Genomic DNA, 18,898 nt, shown 5'->3' on the forward strand with positions numbered 1-18,898 from the left:
TATTGCAGGGCTCTCTGAAAGTCTGCACATCCTCGGCCTTGGCCTTAAATTGTTGGCCAGCATCTCTCCATGGACTGCTGCAGGTATAATGAAGAAGACAAATAATTCAGCTCTGTTATGCTGTTGTTGTAAATGCTGATGGATGTAGAGATTGTGGTGAGCCTGGATATTTGTGCAAGAACATATGTGTGGATTATATAGAGATAATTAATGTGCAGACGCATAAACCATATGCCCACACACATGACTGAAAGCTTTAGGTCTATAAACAGATTCTGAGCTGATGCACTATTTACAATGGTTATTGTCATTTATAAATTGGAGATGTGAATTTGCAGGTCAATCAGTGGATGATTTCCTCATTTCAGAGCTGAATAAATATGTTAAAATGAACTGAGAGGAGACTTATTGGAAAGATGTGTTCATCATGTATTTTATAGATGAAAAATTACAAACTGCCTCGGGTAACACAGCTTTCTTGCAGTCTTTCAGCTGTTTGACCAAACTTGTCATCTGGCTCAGTGCCACACTGCTCCCTATGCCTTGTTCCAAGAGGCGGAAGGAGGGGGCAGTGAAGCCCCGCGCATGCGCACGAAGTTGTTTTTCACACAGCCCGTCGCTTAAAGTGAGCTGAGCTCCGAGGGTTTCCTTGTCTTTGACTGGAGACCAACTCGCAGAGAGGCGGACGATAACAGCATCCATTGCTGTTATTCAGCCTTCACACATCTCAATGAACTGCTCGCATAGAAGCCACTGATCGTGCCTACTGCTTTTTGCAGGGCAGAGATACTGATCAGTGTCTAAAAACTGCATCCATTTTTCTTATGAAATTATTTTTTCAAAGACTCTTTTTTTTTTATTTCTAGGTCTCCGTAGCCTAACTCCTTTCCACCATGGTGCTAGGAAAGGTAAAGAGCTTCACAGTAAGCTACGACTGTCTCAATGACAGCAATGTTCCCGTGTTTTCCAGCGGGGACTGCGTCTCAGGGAGGGTGATCATCGAAGTCACCGGAGAAATCCGTGTGAAATCTCTCAAAATCCACGCAAAAGGATTTGCAAAAGTTCGTTGGACTGAATCTAGAAATGCTGGATCCAACACTGCCTACACGCAAAACTACACTGAAGAAGTGGAATATCTAAATCACAAAGACGTTTTGATTGGACATGAGAGAGGTAAGAGTTTGTGATTTTCTGTGTTTTTAAGCAAAAGTTTTAGAGAAGCTGACTGATGCTGTGTGTTTGTGTGTGATGGTGGAGGATCACTGGAGATGCTGTTATCCTGAATGACACAAACTGGGAAAATAACAACTATAGACATTATTAAGAATATGTAAAGTTAGATATGCTATTTTTTAAAAAGACGGAGTCAAATGTGGTGTGTGGCAGTGGCAGGTTACAGCTGCATCGTGTTTGTGTCAAGGTGTCAGAATGAATGACAGCCATAGCACAGCTGTGTTTTTCAATGTATTTCGAGTGCAAAAAACGACTATTAGTCATTTTTGAGACACGGGTGACAAAGTAACAACTTGTAATGATGTGTCTGCAGCTTTGTTATAATTTTTTAGCGCATTACTGCATCGTTTAGGGTGTTTCTTTGTGGCTTTTTCTTAAGTTTCCACCCATTGTTCAAAGCGGTTCAATCCTGTTCAGAAAACTGGACCGGGAGAGGGCGGAGTAAAGCGCATACCCCGCCCCTCGCCTCTCCCTAATTGGCTGAGGTGCTCATGTGTGGCCAATGACATCACTGTCTTGCAGAAGAGAAGCAGATAATTCTGCAACTTTTTTAATTAAGGAAACACCTGCACCATATAGTATTACGTTGTCTCCAGTTTGATTATATAAAGTCAGAAAGCTGGCACTTTGTTTCCATTTCACTTGCCTTGAATTTATTCTTCCTCTGCAATATGCACTATGCTTTTCTGCAGGAAAATATGTTGCATTGATTACCTGTATATCTCCTGCAGCAAAAAAAAAAATAAGAAAGGGTATTCACTTTATCCAGATAATATTTAATATGTTAAAAGCATATTGTGTGAGCTTTGTTTTAACAGAAGTGTGTTCATTATGCTTTGGGTTAACTTGGTGTTTTCCATCATCTAAACAATGAATGGGCAATAGTGTCAGGTCCACTATTGAGTGCAGCAGGTGAACTAACTGGGCTGTGCCAGCTGTAATTCCAGTTATTGGATATTTTGCAACCTTAAAGCAAATAAAGAAGAGCACTGGTTACTTTTAATTATCAGTTACAATGAAGTGGATAAAGTGTTGCAAATAGCGCCGCGAGCTACGTCACTCGTCGGTAATAACGATTCAATAAAAGATATATAATTTGTCACGAGCAGAGGTTAATAATAAAAGCTTTTGTGTTGTATGGTAGCAGTTGTAGAAACGGTGTTGTAAGTGCAGTAGCTGGTGGTAGGAGCAGGGTTGAGGAGACTGCGGTGCTGCACAGTGAATGCGTAATGAGAGCTGAGCGGCTGTGGGAAGCTGCTCGCACCGGTTTAGGCCGGTCTCCTCCTGCTGGAGTCTGCCGTTTGACTGACAGCTCCGCACTTGTTTACCACACGGCTGCCTGGCTGTTAGGGGGAGGGAGTGCTGAGCTGGCAGACCCGGCCTGTCGACCCAGCTCTTTAAAATGTACTCTGAATGTTGTAAATGAAAAATTACATGTAATCATTTTCAACATTTAACCGAGTGTCCACGCCTAGAAAAATAAACGCGTTTTATTCCGGAGGAAAATAGTAAAACATCTTGGTCCTTGGTAGTGAAACAGATGAATCTGCAGATTAACATTTCTTGTTGTTGTCCCATATAGTCTAGTTCCCGTTCTAGCCTGTGGTTTCTATGTCGCATATGACATAATGGGCTTTCTAGGATGTGGTCTTTGTTCCTCAAATAGCAAAATTTTGCACGTTTTTAGTTTCTGGCACTACCCCCCCCCCCCCCCCACCCCCCAAAAGAATCAACTTCTGTAGTATGCTCTAAATAGTGGACTGCTACTTATCTCTCAATACATAAATTATTTACAGACAGACGTGATTGTAAAATCGACTTTATTCTCTTCTGTCTCCCCCACCCTGTGTTTTTGGTATGACTTTCAGATGCCTTCGTAGAACATTTTATCCAGGTATGGTATACATGTGTTTGGAATATTGTCCTCCTTGTTTTTCAGACGATGACAACTCTGAGGAAGGACTCACCACTATCCATTCAGGAAGACATGAGTATGCATTCAGCCTTGAGCTTCCACAGACGTGAGTGTCTTCATGCCACATTTGAGATTAGATATCATCTGTGTAATAATTCATTTGATTCTATGTGGAGGGGTTTTATGGTTAAATGTAACCTGTTCCTTTTTTCTCTTCCTCTTCTGTTCTGCAGACCTCTGGCTACCTCTTTCGAAGGGAAGCATGGCAGTGTGCGCTATTGGGTAAAGGCAGAACTCCACAGGCCATGGCTCCTGCCCATGAAGACCAAGAAGGAATTTACAGTCTTTGAGCACATTGACATCAACACTCCATTATTGCTGGTGAGCTTTTTGAATATGCCTTTTTGCTGGCAGAGGCATTGCATGAAGGAATATGACTTAACTGTGACTCAGTCTAGACATCGTTTTCCTAATTGTGGGGCAACGTTGGAAAGAACTGGCCTGTTTAATCATTCAGAAATATATGTCTGCAGTTTTGGTTGTCCACCCTGAATTGTGGAAAAATAAATATCGAATGAGCGTGGAAACGAGAAAGTTATCTAGTTTTGACTGATTAGCCAATGAGTAGCTGGAACAGAGCCTGCACGTTAGTAACATCCCAGGGTGACTCCTTAACCTGTCTTTCTATATGAAGGTGGGGGGGAATATTAAGGAACCTTCTCCATTTTTATACTTAATGCATCTCTTTTTTTCTTCAGTCACCACAGGCCGGCACGAAAGACAAGACGCTTTGCTGTTGGTTCTGCACCTCAGGTCCTATTTCCCTAAGTGCCAAAATTGAAAGGAAGGGATACACCCCAGGTAAGAGTGAGTTAATGATTGGTTATGCAGCTGATAACGTTGTTAGTCAATTATTCACCAGATATCTATCACCTCGTACAGATTCTGGATACATAATGAAACTTCATTTAATTCATTTTATTCCCCTTTCCCTCACTCCAACTCTGTAGGAGAGTCGATCCAGATCTTTGCTGAGATTGAGAACTGCTCATCCCGCATGGTGGTGCCAAAGGCAGCCATCTACCAGACTCAAACTTTCTATGCCAAAGGGAAGATGAAGGAGGTCAAGCAGTTGGTGGCCAACCTGAGGGGAGAGTCCCTCTCTTCGGGCAAAACAGAGACCTGGAGCGGCAAGATGCTGAAGATCCCACCTGTCTCACCCTCCATTCTGGACTGCAGCATCATCAGAGTGGAGTACTCACTCATGGTAAGCACAGTTTTATTTTTTTAACTTGGGCTACATTCAACTTCTTTTAACCTGCCACCGTAAAGACTGCAATTCACACAGATGTTTCTGCTTTCGTTAGTTCCCTCATGTCCTCATTATCACCATTACTGACCACCATAATCAGTACAGAATCAATATTCCCTAGTATGTCAGCGTGTTTCCTGGTAAAGGACCTGGCTGACTCAGCTAGCATTGCCAAATCTGGGTCCTGGATTGCACCAGGTGTTATCTCCACATGCTAAGAGCATTAGCCCAGAATATCTGTGGTAACACCTGCCTTGAGGGTGCTAATAACCTCTTTACCCTGTGAACAGACAGTCACCAGGCTAGGACTACCTTGCATAAGCAACTGACCTCAAGACATTGACCCACATATTGTTGAACTGATGCACATAGCATAGAATAGATATGTTATTTCACTTCATCCTAAATTGTCAGCTCCAGAGCCCTGAACTACTCCCTTTATACCACAGAATGAATTGCATTATTCTAACCTGCTCTGGTGTCTGTGCTCAGGTATATGTGGACATACCTGGGGCAATAAACCTGTCCCTGAACCTGCCCCTGGTCATCGGAACCATCCCTCTCCACCCCTTCGGCTCACGTACCTCCAGCGTCAGCAGCCAGTGCAGCATGAGCTGGCTGGGCATGGGTCTGCCTGAGAGGCCTGAAGGTAGGTTGGATCTCTTGCTTGTTATGTATATAATAATTGTAGTTTAAGTATAACTCCTTCAGTATGTTAACATATGGCATGGTCTTTTTCTGTAGCTCCTCCAAGCTATGCAGAAATTGTGACAGATGAGCAGAGGCAGAGTAGTCTCGATGTCCCAGCAGCCCGCGAGGAGCTGGACGGTCCTCTATTCGCCTACATTCATGAGTTCCGCTTCCAGCCCCCTCCTCTGTACTCTGAGGTAAGCAACAGTTGGCACAGGATAGAGCATCTGTTCACTTATCTTTCTATGACAGAATAAACTAAATCAGCTTGGAGTTGCTATAAATAAACCCTCCTTTCCTATTCTCCTCTCCACTCCAGATCGATCCTAACCCAGATCATGCCAGCCGTACAGAGGAGCGCAGGCTCGACACCTGTCCATCACGCTGAGGGTATCCCTTAAACTCCCCTGATTGATTTGGGGATCCCAAAGGAACCTGCCTGCAAGGCTCAGCTTTGTTTATTTTTCTCTATCAACAGCGTTTGCACAGCACTGTTGACAACAAGAGAAAAACGTATCCAACCAACAAAGACTTGGACAAATATGGACCGTTGAGTTGGGTTGGACAAATCTGTTCCTGCCTTCCCTCAGTGAGAGAAACAGGAGTCACTAGTTTGGGGTCTCACCTCCTTCCTGTGTCAGCCTGCTGAGGGTGGGATATGTACAGATGAACATGTATTCAGTCCGTATAAAAAGAACCCCACTAGTAGCAAGAGCCCTGGTGACAATATTGATGTCGTCGAGGAAGAATCACCAAGGCTCTGCCTGCCAAGCTCCTCTTTAACCATTGATTCTTCTGTACCCATGGCACATATGGACATGGCTCCTCACACAAAGAGCAGGACTAATCATGTCTAGACTTCAGCAGAATCACCTTAAGAAAATGGGATGAAGAGAGAAAAATAACAACAACAACAACAACAACAACAACAAAGTTCTTACCACAATAGTCTGTATGAATGAAAGTGGCAGCAGTCAACAACAGAGCAAAGACTAGGTCCTCCTGCCTCATTTGGGATTTTGTTTTGCACATTTTATTCTTTACTTGAGTTGTGTGGCTCCGTTTAATGAGAAATGAAAAAAAAATTCACTAATAGTTTGGTTTCAGTCTTGTAATGCGCCAGACTAAGAATATGAGACTGCAAGTTTAACTTTGAAGACTTTCATTTGCAACTTTGAGCATCGCAGAGAACAGGATTTGTTTTTTGGAAAAAAGACTGAAAAGGACAAGAACAATGCACTGAATTTCTTTGAGCTGTACAAGAAATTACTTTTTTCTCCTTTATGACATTTCCTCAGTGACTTATAACAACTAGACTGGACTTTTACAAAAAAAACAAACAAACAAAAACAAAAAAACAAACAAACTGCAGCACACTAACTCCATCTGGAAGCTCTTTAAGATGTTGCCTCCTCAGCTTGGATCCAAGTGTGGCTTCCCTCCTCTTGAGTTTAGTTCTGTTCTGTTCTTGTATTTAGCTCCAATCATAGAATAGCTTTTAGCCTCGTATTGTGTTGAGGTTGCTCTGGATTTGGACTAGGGGGGTTGCAGACCTGCATTTGCCACTCAAATTGTAGCTGAAAACAGAAGTGTGTGTGTGTGTGTATGTGTATGTGTGTGTGTGTGTGAGAGAGAGAGAGCGAGAGAGAGCGAGACAGACTGAAGGTGGTGCATTGTGGAGGGACTTGCCTCACCCTAATTGCCTGCAGCCCCGCTACTCTTAATCTCAGGGCAAGCCAGGCTTGCATAACTGCCCAAAAAGCACTGTCTCAGGTGGTCTTCTCACTTGCCAAACGGTTGGGAAAAAAAGAGAAAAAAATGTTGTTGTTTTTTTTTTTAATTGCACTGCTGAAAATAATGAAGTTTTTATTTTAAACTACCAAAACGAGAGAAAAGACCTGCAGAGAAGCAAGGCAGCTTTCTGAGATGAATCACATTCCCTTTTTGTCCTGCTGCACTTGCCCAGTTCATCCAACCAAACAGTTAGATTTGACCAGACCAGTGAAGCCAGAATGCTACTTATAATAATAAAAAATAAAATAAAAAAGTAATAGAGGAATGACACTGCTTCTGCATTTAAAGGAAATCCAGCACAAACAAAAAGCTGGGGGACGTTGCTAAACTTCTGTTCAGACTGGTCAGAACAAGTAGTAGTAGGTTGACATGAGTAATACATTGGTTTTCGAACTCATTCAACATAATAGACCAGCTGTAACAGAAGTTTGACATAGTCGGGGGGAGGGGAAAAAAGATAAGCAGCACTTTTTTATAAGAAAAAAAAAAAAGCATTCAGTGGTGAAGGTCTGGGGGGTAAAAAATCATGTGGTACTAACATGTTATTACTAGAGTTTTTTTTCAGTAAAGCAGTGACGTGTAGGACATTTATGCATTATTTAATCTTTTGAGGTTAGTGACTTTTTTTAAAAGTTTACATTTTAAACGTAGCTGACACAAATTTGTAAGTGTTGTGTGCGCGCGTGTGAGTGTGTGTGTGTGTGTGTGTGTGTGTGCACGCTCTTATCGAGATCCAGCTGGCAACTAAATATATACAGCTTCTGACAGTAATCAATGAACTGCAGATCATTAAAAAAGTGATCTTATCTTAGTGGCCTTGACACAGAAAAGACCTGATCATGATTCTTCATTTTTCAGCGTCTATGTTGACTCTTGTTCTCCTTTTTATTTTTGTTTGTACACATCTGTATGTTTTTAAATCTTTCCATGTTTATTCAACGAGGACAAAAAGGGAAGGGGGGGGGGGGGGGTAGGGGGAGGGGGGAGTGTTTTAAGTAATGACATCCTGGACAGGCCTCTCGATTGTGTTTTTCTGAAGCTGATAAGGTTGACTCTAATTATTTTTTTTCATGTATTTCTGGGCATTGATGTAGTTCGCTTCCTTTAATTTTAACAAGCAACTTCACTGAGTTTGTAGTCTCCCTGACCTCTCTGATCCCCCCCCTCTCTCAGGCCTGGGGGGGTGGCAGCTGTTGATCAGCACCCTTCCCCCCCCCCACCTGAGAAACACTTTTAGTTAACATGAGATAGCAGACTCCTCTACGGTAAACCCCCGTTCTATCCTGTTTATATTTGTTTGCAGTTCTTTTGTTTGGATTTTATCTTAGGGAAACCGAATCAAGCTATGCGGTAATGAATAAGCTTACATATTTGTTTCAGGTTGGTCAATTCCATAGTCCATTTGCTTGGGTCTCTAAGTAGTCCAGTGTCAAAACTAAGCTAAACTCCTGACTTGATAAAAGCAGGAACTGAAATGTTCAGAGTAAAAGTACTGGGAGATGGGATCTGAAACATTTTAGAAACAAAGTGCAATATCACTCACTGAATTTTCTTCATTCTCCATTTGTATGTCTTGTTTTTATCTTTTTTTTTTTGTCTGTCAGTCATGACGATGTATAGATATTCTATGAATATACTATGTTCTGAATGATTTACCCTTTTGTCTAGTTCTTCCTTTTGATTTGAATAAACATTTTGTTCTAAATTACAACATGCTGTGATGTGTTTTTCTGGGTATGATTGAACAGGTATACAAGAACACCACACTGTGAGCTTTTCCTGTATAAATACACATCATTGGACTACATTAATTCAAGTGTATAGTAATAAAATTCATCATCATGTGTCATCATACACATTTAGCAAATCTTTAACAAAAAGTACACAAACAAGTGGCCCACTGACTGAAAGACAAACAAGAGTTAAAATTACTTGAAAATGATTAATCATTACTCACTGCTTCACCTAAATCTAGTATATTTGGGTCATGACAGCACAAGATTAGAAGCACACAGGTTGACACTGCTGGACCCAGATTATCTTCCAAAAACTAGTACAATGGTGCCCCAAGAGGTGGTTTAAAAAACTGCATCTGGCCTTGCTGGGAGTAAATGTGAGGCCTTTCAAACTGGAAGATAACTCTGAGAGTCCCACTTTTGTTCTAAACCAATTCTTTTAAACAACTGTGCCACATAAATGTAATCATATTATTATTTTTTTGTCCTGTGTTAGTTTTCGGTTTCACAGATGGGATCCTTCCGAGCAGACACACAGACACAGAGCACTCAGGAGACTTTCCTCTCTTCACTCTGTTTACACATGTTCACATTGGTCTTTTGTTCCCCAAAGTTTCCAGCGGTTAACTGTGGGGATTCCTCAGGTCAGAGGAGGAGAGGGAAAGCCAGAGCAGTACCAGTGTTCAAGTACCACTTGTATGATTTAGGTCTAATTTATTCAGGGAGCCAGATCTTCTCACCTTATATTATACGCTCAGTTGTTTTTTATTAGTGGAACAAAATATTCTTGATAAGTTATAGGCCATTTCTCTATTTGACATATGAAAGATAACAGATCATGTCTTCGACTGCCTTGAAAAGAAACATGGTAAGCTCACAGGACCCCTTTCTAAGAAAACTCAGTGAAACCTGATATGAGTTGTTGATGGCTACATGCCAAGTGACCCACAGTGACAGGTCAACATATAGCAAAACCCATGATTTATTGATCCCGGCTGAATGTGCTGCACACGAGAGGACAAGCTGGCCTGCTGCAAAGCAGTGATGGGTGAGGTGTCAGCATGAGACCTTAATGTGCTACACCATTTTTTATTTTAATTGAGTCTTTAATCTTTGTAATCTCAAATACACAATCCTCAAGCACAAAATGGTCATTTTTGTTGATGTTACTTTTGTAGACCAGGCACTTATCATTTTGATACATACTGTTTTGAAATCCTTGTGGTTTGACTTGTTTCAAGTTGAAGTAAATATTTAACCTGCACATGTTGCAAATTTCTATTTTGAAATAGGCCTGCTCTCATTCTGGTAACAGTTTGTCTACACATGACCTATTTATAATGTTCACCAGGCCATGTCGTGAGCAGTCAATCAATTTTACTCGTAGAGAAACTCTTATTACGTCAACCTAGGTTTATACTAATTGATTTTGTTGGTAAATACAAGCATGTATGTACGAATGAGCACAGCAAATTCGATAATTCCTGATATGAATGAATATATTGTATCGCATGTCTCACAGGTCAAGCTAGAGCAAAATGCGCAGAATGAGCTCTGAAAAATATGAAAGTCATTGCTGTTGCGTAACTGAACCTGGCAGTTTGATATCTAAATGCCCTCTGTGGCTGTGGTTTCCAAACCTGACATGTTTAACACAAAATGATAGCTCATCAACTTTACCAGGAATTTTAGTAAATTATCAGTTCAAGCTTGCACCAGTGATGACTCAGCAGCCCCGTCAGCTTTGACCAAGCACTTCAGTTTGCCTTTGTCCCCCACCCTCCTCCCCTCAGTCCCCACCAGCCCCCTTTGACTTTTGTGGGCCCAGGCCTTTGTGGGTGTCTGACCCCTGTGGATTGAAAAAAAGGAGGAGGGGATTATTGTGGGAGAGCATAGATTGGGGCGGCATGCATGTATGTGTGTGCGGTGGGAGTGTTGATTAGCAAGTGCTGACACTACACAGGCCTCAGCTGTTTCCTCTCACCGGCTAATCCCACCACCCAGAAGCCCCTATGATTCAGAGGTTCTCGGCAGCTTGCTGTGACCAGGCACGTTCAGCATGGATGTAAGGGGGTTGGACTGAGGCCCCCATACGCCTGCTTGCCAGTGCCACATCATCACTGTGACATAATAGAAATACACACACACACACACTCATCCCTGCACTGAAGCATAGAGCGCAGCATTGATGTGAGCCCACGCATTCCTCGAAACAATGGAACAGCCAATATTATTACAGGTCTGCAAATGAGCAGATAAACAGATATGAGTTAACAAATGTGAGAGTTTGTGACTGTTTTATAAACGCCAAAGACATATAGTGCCCTCATAGAGTTTAACTGTTTCCCTGGCAACATGAAATCATATTTTAAAAATTATATTATACATATCCAGTCCCATAAAATGTGTTGCATTTGAGGAACATCTCTTAATAATTATGTTAAGGATTCAATTGATTTGCAGACACATTTTATATCAAACAGCACAACCCTTTGAAGAGGCAGTCCAACCTCTTCAGCTGAGAACTTGAATAATTGACCACATTTGGCTACTGTTTGCTTATCATTAACACACATGCTCCTCTGTAAATGTCACTGCTTTGTGTCAAACATTAAATGCTTTCAACTTGTTCCACATGAGTGATCTGCAACTGTACTTCCCCTAAAAGCAGCCTTCTTCTAATAATCCTAAACCTTTTATCACTCTAAAATCATATAACCAATATATCTGCTTGATTTTTTCCAGAGGCTGGTCTCAAACTAGTCGTACCCTTCCTGTCATATAATAATACCTTCTGTATTCTCCTCATCTTATCGTAGTCATTCTGTGTGCTGAGGCATCAAAGTTCACTGTCTTCTTCAGTCAGTTACTAAGTTGACATTTGAGCCAATGCCAAGGTTTACATCAAATTATCTTGTGTCATGGGTAAATGAACATATAAATGAATTATTCTTTATCATTTCTTGTATGTCAACATTGAACTCACTGACCAAAGAAAGTTTACGACTCGTTTATAGCTTTTTATTTTGATTTATTATTTCATGAACAATAAAGACTTTTAGTAAGTCTGTGTGTATTTAGTCATTACATCCTGTATAAAAGTACATCAGTGAAGTCACCAGTCATTTGCAGCATCTCTCATCCCTTCCCACACACACATCACTAGCAGCAGCAGCAGCAGCAGCAGCACTGCAGCCAGCTCCCCATCTGCCCTGTGTTGTACAGACTATACTTCCTTTTTCTCACTGGTCACAAAGGAAGAAACAGAACGAACTAGAGATAGACTGAACCGAGGCAGAGGAGGGGAGGAGGGGGGGGGGCGTTCCTTTTTTTTTCCAAGGGCTTTTCTTCATGATCTTTCTTGGCAGCTGGTTCATTCCAGTTTGAAGCACATTTGCACGAGGCGGCTGACAGCAGAGACTGCTGCTTTTTTGTCACTGGATTTCGACCTTGCTGGGAAAGATGTTTACCTTCACTGAATGCACCATATTGGACCGTTAATTTACCATGGCGCAAAGCAGGCTGTCGCTTGCTTTATTCACTCTTTTTTTTACGTTGTAATTTTACTGTAGCAGAGAGAGAACATGCATTAAGAGGAACCTCGTGGTGACCTTTTCTCCCTGAATCTTGTCGCTGTCAACACATATGTGCACATGCCTTTTCACTGCAAAAACATTTCAATTGAACATTAATACAGTGTGTGCATGTCAACAGCAGCTGCTGCACATAAACAGTATCTGTCACTTGTCAGGTTTTTAGAGTGTGTGAGTCTAAGTTGGTCCCTCTGTGAAAGACAGATGTCAGATTCCTCTTCTAATCTCAGCTTAAAGTCCACAGGGTCTGTCTTCACCTCACTGATGTGTCATATTTTCTGTTTAGTGTATGGAAATCAAATTATTGGTTTTAAAGAAAGAGTAGAAATTGTCTGCCCTTGGGCCTTGATACCCAGACTGAGTGTAATTCATGATGATGGTGCTAATTGAATTTTTTTTTAAATATCCTCAGTAGAGCTGTGTGGGCTGTTGTAGCCCTCCATGTTTAGTACAGACAGGAACCTGATAGCCACAGTGACACTGTGCTATGTTCCCATGCCAGGACTCCCATCCCTGCCATACCAAAGTCCCAGCATGGTCAGAATTCCACCTCCAACCCTCCTTCACACACACACAAATACAGACTGCACTGGCGTGTTTGCAACCCTTACGCAGCACCACAAGTTCAAGACCTTACTGCTACTACTGTTGGGTGAAGCCCCGCACAGTCTGCACTTATTCTTGCTCCCACTAGAGAACTGACTATGGTCAATATAGACAAGGTTGAACAAAGTGGTCAAGTTCAAGGTGCTGAAGCTAATATTAGGTGTCATTTTAATTTTCTAAGGAGAAATACTGTACAGAACTGCGTCATTTTGATCTCAAATTCACTTGTGAGACTTAAGATGAGAATCCAGTCATAAAGGGGCTGCACGTTGCACAATGCACAGCCGAGAATGATGTCACTTTGATCAGGGATTTAAAATCATACAGCTTTACTGCTGCGTAGGTAGGATGTCAGCTATGCTTCATTGCTTGTACTGTGCCATCCTCCTGGGCAGAGGAGGTAAACAGAAGGCTTTGTCAGGCCCGATTATGACAGTCTAAAATCATATCAGAGCCAGACCACAAAGAAAAAGTCACCTGGAGTTCATTTTTGATGTGACACATTGCATTTGGGCAGATGCCTTTCTCCCCCCCCCCCCTCTCTCTCTCTCTCTCACTCTCTCACTCTCCCCCCCCCCCCCCCCTCTCTGTTTTCCTCCATTTGTCATCTACAGCATATGAGAGCTTCCACAGAGTTTTACTTCACAGGTAAAGTTTCTTTCTTAATGAGATCATCACCAGATGTGTTTGAAAAGCTTTACAGAGCTAAATCTGTTCTGATGGCTATGGCCACTTTTCTCTTTCTTAACACAACCAAGTCAGAGAGACTGATGACTTTGGGGAGTCATGACTTGAATCCAAGGAGAAAAACAAAGTCAGCTGGACATTACCAACACCCATGACTATGTTGAAAATGCACCAAGGTGAAGCAGTATATAATTTCTGCATTTCCTCACCATGGTGAGCCATGCTCGATGCTCTGCTGTATTTTGAGAGTTCAGGGGGAGGAATGGGAGATACCGTCACCAATGACACTCTACCTCTCCTGTTATGTCACAGAGAATTTGACTCCAGAACATACGAGAGGATGAAATTCTGTTGTAACCCTAAAAAAAGACTGAAATGTCTTCCTATAAACTGAACAGATGCTGCAGTTAATACCTTGTGCAGTGGTAATTCGATTATCTGTCTGCACAAATAGCTGTGCGTCTAAAGGGTCTTGATATAGTATCTATAATATCCTTCATGAATGCATTCAGTATGAGATGAAGCTCTATCTGAGAGTACAGACACAGATGGGCAGAAAAAATGATGTCAGCACCTCATGGAAAAGGAGATGCCAGGTGATTTGGTTACTTTAAAGTCCCTTTTCATGTTTGTTATTAAGTGTTATTAAGTCTATTTGTGGCGTTTAGAATATGATATCTAATGGCAAGCCACCAAGCCAAGCATGATTGACATGCTTTTTATACAACTCCCTCCCCAATGTCTTTGGTCACCTTAAGTTCCTTTTCAAGGGGACTAGGGGCTGAGGAGTGCTGTTTCACCACTTGTCTTATTTTACCTTGCTGGTCCCCAGTGGAAGTTGCTCAGTTTCCTTTTTTAGCCATGGCTGACTCATTGCATAGCTCCCATCCCCCCTCAGCTCCCTGTCTGTGCCTGCTGAGATTCTCCTGAGTCACAGGGAGCAAAGGCACCCCTTTCCTCACCCCTCCTCTCTTTGCTCTTCCCACTCTGACCCCCTACCCCCCTCCCCACACCCCCCATGCGTCTCCCTCCTGAAAAACAACAGGTGCAGCGGGGCCTGCAGAGGGCGGGCTGTCTGGTTGGCAGCGCGTCCAAGCCTTCCAGTCACTTCTCACTGTTATTTCACCCCCTCTGCGTCCAAACATCCAATCTGTCGCCTCTTCCCCATCCTTCACCCAATCTCGCTAAACCCTTTTACCCCATGTCTGCACCCTCCCCTCCCCTCCCCCACCACTCCCCCACCTCTATCTCTTGCACTTGTTCCACCTTTTCCACTACTCAGTTCCTTTAATCTAAAACGCCTGCCATTCTCCTCCTAACTAGATGCACATTCTTTACGGGCAAATCATATGCTGTCCTTTGTGATCTTGCCTGCACGGTATGGAGTTTACCACAGAGATGACCTTCTGTTTCAAAACTGGGACATTCATTTTAGCTTTTTTTTATTTTTTTTATTTATTTATTTTTTTTTAAACACAATCTCCTTCTTCCCTCTGACTCTCTTTCTTTGCAACCCCTTTTCTGAATGCCTCATTGGTGTGTGATACAGATGTTTTGTTGCGTACAATAATCACAATTTGTGTGCTGTCACAATTTTCACATTCCCAAACACTGACTGCAGCAAACAGTTTTGTGGGTCAACAAGTTGATCTTTGTATGCCTCATGTATGGTTTCCAGGTCATCACCGGTGCACGTGATAGGTTCCAAACATACATGGTCCTCCCTCTCTAACCCAGATCCGTGCTTTAAACACCCTCTAGGTGATATCCTAGTGACTTCCAAAATAGCATGAAGGCCTTATACACAGAGTAAAATAGGGCAAGTTGCACAAGCAGCTTCAGAGAGGTGTTTACAAGTCTAAAGGGGGATTTTATTGGTGGGTTAGTTGTGGTTGAAAAGCTGTGGAACAGCAGTACAATACATCTACAGTAAAACTATTTATTTCATATTCTCTCCTATGAGAATAAACTCTACACAGAGCTCCAGTTCCTATTTTCCAGTCCACAAAAATGGTGTGCAATGTAACTGCACTAAAGCTGCTGAGTAAATGTTTATAAGGATGTATGTTGATTGGCCTTGAGTCAGAACATTGCCTTGCTATTTTGAGTTTATATTCAGGTATTGCCTTTAGATCTGATATTGCACTGTCAAAACTTAAGCCATCTTTATGGTGAAAAGATCTCATAAAAATTTCCCTTTGGCCTTGCTCAAAATAGGACTGGGACACTTGCTGTTGATTAGTCTATATATGAGCTGACATTAAAAACGACCCTGAAGCAGCAGCTCAATTATAAACAGTTGAAAAACTCTTAAGTGAAGGAGTTTTCTGTCCATCAGTTATTCCCTTTTGCTTTCTCATTATAGTAAAAAGGTTTTTTAAAAAGTACATTTATTTTTAAAATTAATAGTATAATGTTGAGGTATTTATCATTGTTGTGCCCTCTCTGCTCTGAGTAAGATATTGAAAGGTATAATCTTCTAGAAATAGCTTTTTGCAGGAATCAAGATGTAAAATTAAGCTTGGTAACACTGTTTCACACAAGAGTTCAGCTATTAATGGAGCACAATATCAAAAACCACTTTGCAATCCAACATTTTATCAACAAGTCAGGTGTAGCGTAGCTCACTGCTGACAAGACTTAAATTTCTTGTCCTTAAATTTGTTGCCAGACATCCCGAGACACCATCTCATGTTTCAGAACAGTCTGTCTGTGCTCCTTGGGTTAGACTGATATGTAAACAACATGGCCGGACAGCTCAGCTGGTGTCTCTAAAGCTGAATCCAGTACAATGGATAGGAATGACCAGGTGGCTAAACGAGATGCAGGCACACACTCATGCATGCAAGCACAAGTCATTATAAGCCTTAGTTGTGTGTCCAAATTGTCCCAGAGCAACACACTTAGTTGTGGCCAAATGACAATTTGATGAAAGCCACAAAAGATATTAATCATAACAAAGTAAGAGCTGTTGAAATGTTGATGCCATTGGCTCTGAGACAACAAAGAACATACGCAACAGTGTTATGTTACACAACAGATAAATGACCTGCAACAATTCTGATACGTCATTATAAAACCAGTTCTGAGTTGTTGCTCATGCACAAACACACACTTGTGTACCCAATAGCTAAGATGTATTGACACAATGTATTTTCTCCATGAGCTACATCAGGGACAGTAACAATGCTGCTCCACTCTCATGCTCATTATCATCTGAAATGACATGAGAAGATTTGGAGCGAGGCTGAATCTTCTGTTGGGTCTGTGAGTTTTGGCAAAGATTGTTGTGCAGTGGAGGCAAAGGGATGTGAGAGGAATTTGCTTAGGAAAGGGCTTAACTACTTTGTGGAACTTTCTGAGCTTCATAATAATATTTCATTTTTCCTATGATCTGACAATTCTTGATAGTGGAATGTCCCCTCTATTTACTTGCTCTTTTAATCTCGGCTCAATCTCACCAGCTCCTCTTTAAATTGTTTCAGTTTCTGTTTATTTCTTCTGTCTTTGATTTCTCTTTGTTAAAAACTCCTCTCCTCTCCTCTCCTCTCCTCTCCTCTCCTCTCCTCTCCTCTCCTCTCCTCTTCTCTGAGCAACAAATCACCACTGAGTCAGGAGGGTCCTGTCCTGGGCAGTGGGCGCACTACTTCAGCTGACCACAATCAGCCAATAGGAAAAAGGGGATGAATCACACCCCTACTAGGTCCACGCCTGCTTCTTCTTACTCCAACATATGAGCACACACACACACACACACACACACACACACACACACGCACACCTCCACGTGGTATCAGCAAATATGTACTATGAGTGTTTTTTATTTACTATCAAGTGAACTCTCTCTGTTGTACACACTTTAATTAATCTATTTAAAATCATATTGCATCTTTTCAGTCACTTTGTCTTTATTTGGCCCCTTTAGCTCGTTACTTTTTATAATGCTTGAAGTCAGGATATCATTCACACAATAGTCTCATTTGTGTTCTCTGTCCAAAACTATTTTAATCATTTCACTGTAGAGACTTACTCACTAGAGTCACTTCAGTGCAAGGGCAGCTCGGTCCAGTCTGCTCCAGTTCTGTGACTCATTTTAATCATTTGAAGCGGCTGCCCGATGAAAAAAGAGACTAAAAGGCCTCTCTCATTTCATCCAACTGAGTCAGTTTTTGGCAGCCGGTCTCTTTTCCCTCCAAATGAAGGGAGCTGCAAAGCTGCGTTCGTCATCACTGTGAGCTGAGCAGACAGAGAGGAATGTGTGACACATATCAGTGCAATCGTCTTCTGACCAGTTCACGCTCTGCTCAGCATGTGCGCAGCTGTTTCTTGGTTCCCGCTTCTTTTCACAGCAAACTGGATAAAGTAGGTTGTGACTTGGATGCTTTATAAGGTCAACATTAAGGACATTTTGGCATCTTATATTACATTATAGTTGTTGTCTGCCTTTTTAAACACAAAGCTACAGTGTTCTCCAATTCTTACCATGTTTTGTGATGGTATCATGACTGTAAAAAAACCCCCACTGTGGCATCAGTCATTGGTTTTTGGGTCCTGTTGTGAAGCCTCGACTTTGGCCGTTTTGACTGTCTTGGATATTTGGAGCCAGGAGTGACCATATTTGGACGAGCGGGTGGAACTGAACCTAACACTAGCTAGCACAGTGCATTTACAGTCTATTGTTAACTGTGATAATGTATGCTAATTTTGGCTAGTGAAAAAGATGCTTAAAACAAAATGTATTTACTGGAAAAACTGAGCAGTTGACTCCCTAGAAGGTCTTTTAGTACAACCAAATGCTTAACAAGACTTTTTAGGTGACCGAAATGTTCAGCTGTAATGAACTGAATTGCAACAGTTACACCTTTACACCTATATTAATGTGGGATTGTAAAACGTTACAAATGTAACTAACATTGCCGGCATGGTAGCAACTTGTCAATCACAATAAAGCTACACCCTTAAGCTCACTCAGTTTTAGTGTCTTTTTTACACTAAATGGGACCATAATTTACAAAATAACATCATGCTGTATTGAAGAAGAATTCAAACTAGCAATTGAGACCATAACCTCATTGGGGAAATGTTTACTGAGGCAGGAGATCAAGTCAAGAATTATTTATTTTCTCATAGACCTATACAATTGAACCTCTGGCGATTAGAAAGAATGCAGGTTTAAGGTAGCCTACTTCTGCATTGGTAGAGGGAACAAGGGGAGAGAGACATACAACAAGGGTCTGTTGCTGGAATCAAACTAATGACTTTGCAGTTTTGTAGCATCTTAAACAGTAGGGTGTCGGAGCACCCCAAAAATACCATTTAATAGAAGACTGTG

At 41.7% G+C, this 18,898-nt stretch overlaps 1 protein-coding gene across 2 annotated transcripts; it reads left to right on the forward strand.

Annotated features, from left to right (window-relative positions):
- Nucleotides 1-655: 655 nt before the first annotated feature.
- Nucleotides 656-7,386, forward strand: arrdc3a (arrestin domain containing 3a). Of its 2 annotated transcripts, none has more exons than XM_053324924.1 (8): nucleotides 656-1,173; nucleotides 3,173-3,254; nucleotides 3,382-3,529; nucleotides 3,907-4,009; nucleotides 4,159-4,415; nucleotides 4,953-5,109; nucleotides 5,205-5,347; nucleotides 5,470-7,386. In XM_053324924.1, exons 1-8 carry the CDS (start codon nucleotides 894-896, stop codon nucleotides 5,536-5,538), a joined length of 1,239 nt encoding a protein of 412 aa, XP_053180899.1. In that variant the 5' UTR covers nucleotides 656-893; the 3' UTR covers nucleotides 5,539-7,386. The 2 variants fall into 2 exon arrangements, with proteins under 2 accessions (XP_053180899.1, XP_053180900.1); XM_053324925.1 differs by having other exon boundaries at nucleotides 1,066-1,173; nucleotides 3,102-3,254.
- Nucleotides 7,387-18,898: the final 11,512 nt, after the last annotated feature.

The sequence above is a fragment of the Scomber japonicus genome, chromosome 9, assembly GCF_027409825.1.
Source record: "Scomber japonicus isolate fScoJap1 chromosome 9, fScoJap1.pri, whole genome shotgun sequence".
NCBI classification, from domain to species: domain Eukaryota; kingdom Metazoa; phylum Chordata; class Actinopteri; order Scombriformes; family Scombridae; genus Scomber; species Scomber japonicus.

Excerpts from the sequence above, each read along its gene's own strand:
- arrdc3a (XM_053324924.1), top strand. The coding sequence starts at position 894 with ATGGTGCTAGGAAAGGTAAAGAGCTTCACAGTAAGCTACGACTGTCTC. Across the intron at positions 1,174-3,172 it reads TTTGATTGGACATGAGAGAG|ACGATGACAACTCTGAGGAA; the intron begins GTAAGAGTTTGT and ends CTTGTTTTTCAG. Across the intron at positions 4,010-4,158 it reads AAGGAAGGGATACACCCCAG|GAGAGTCGATCCAGATCTTT; the intron begins GTAAGAGTGAGT and ends CCAACTCTGTAG.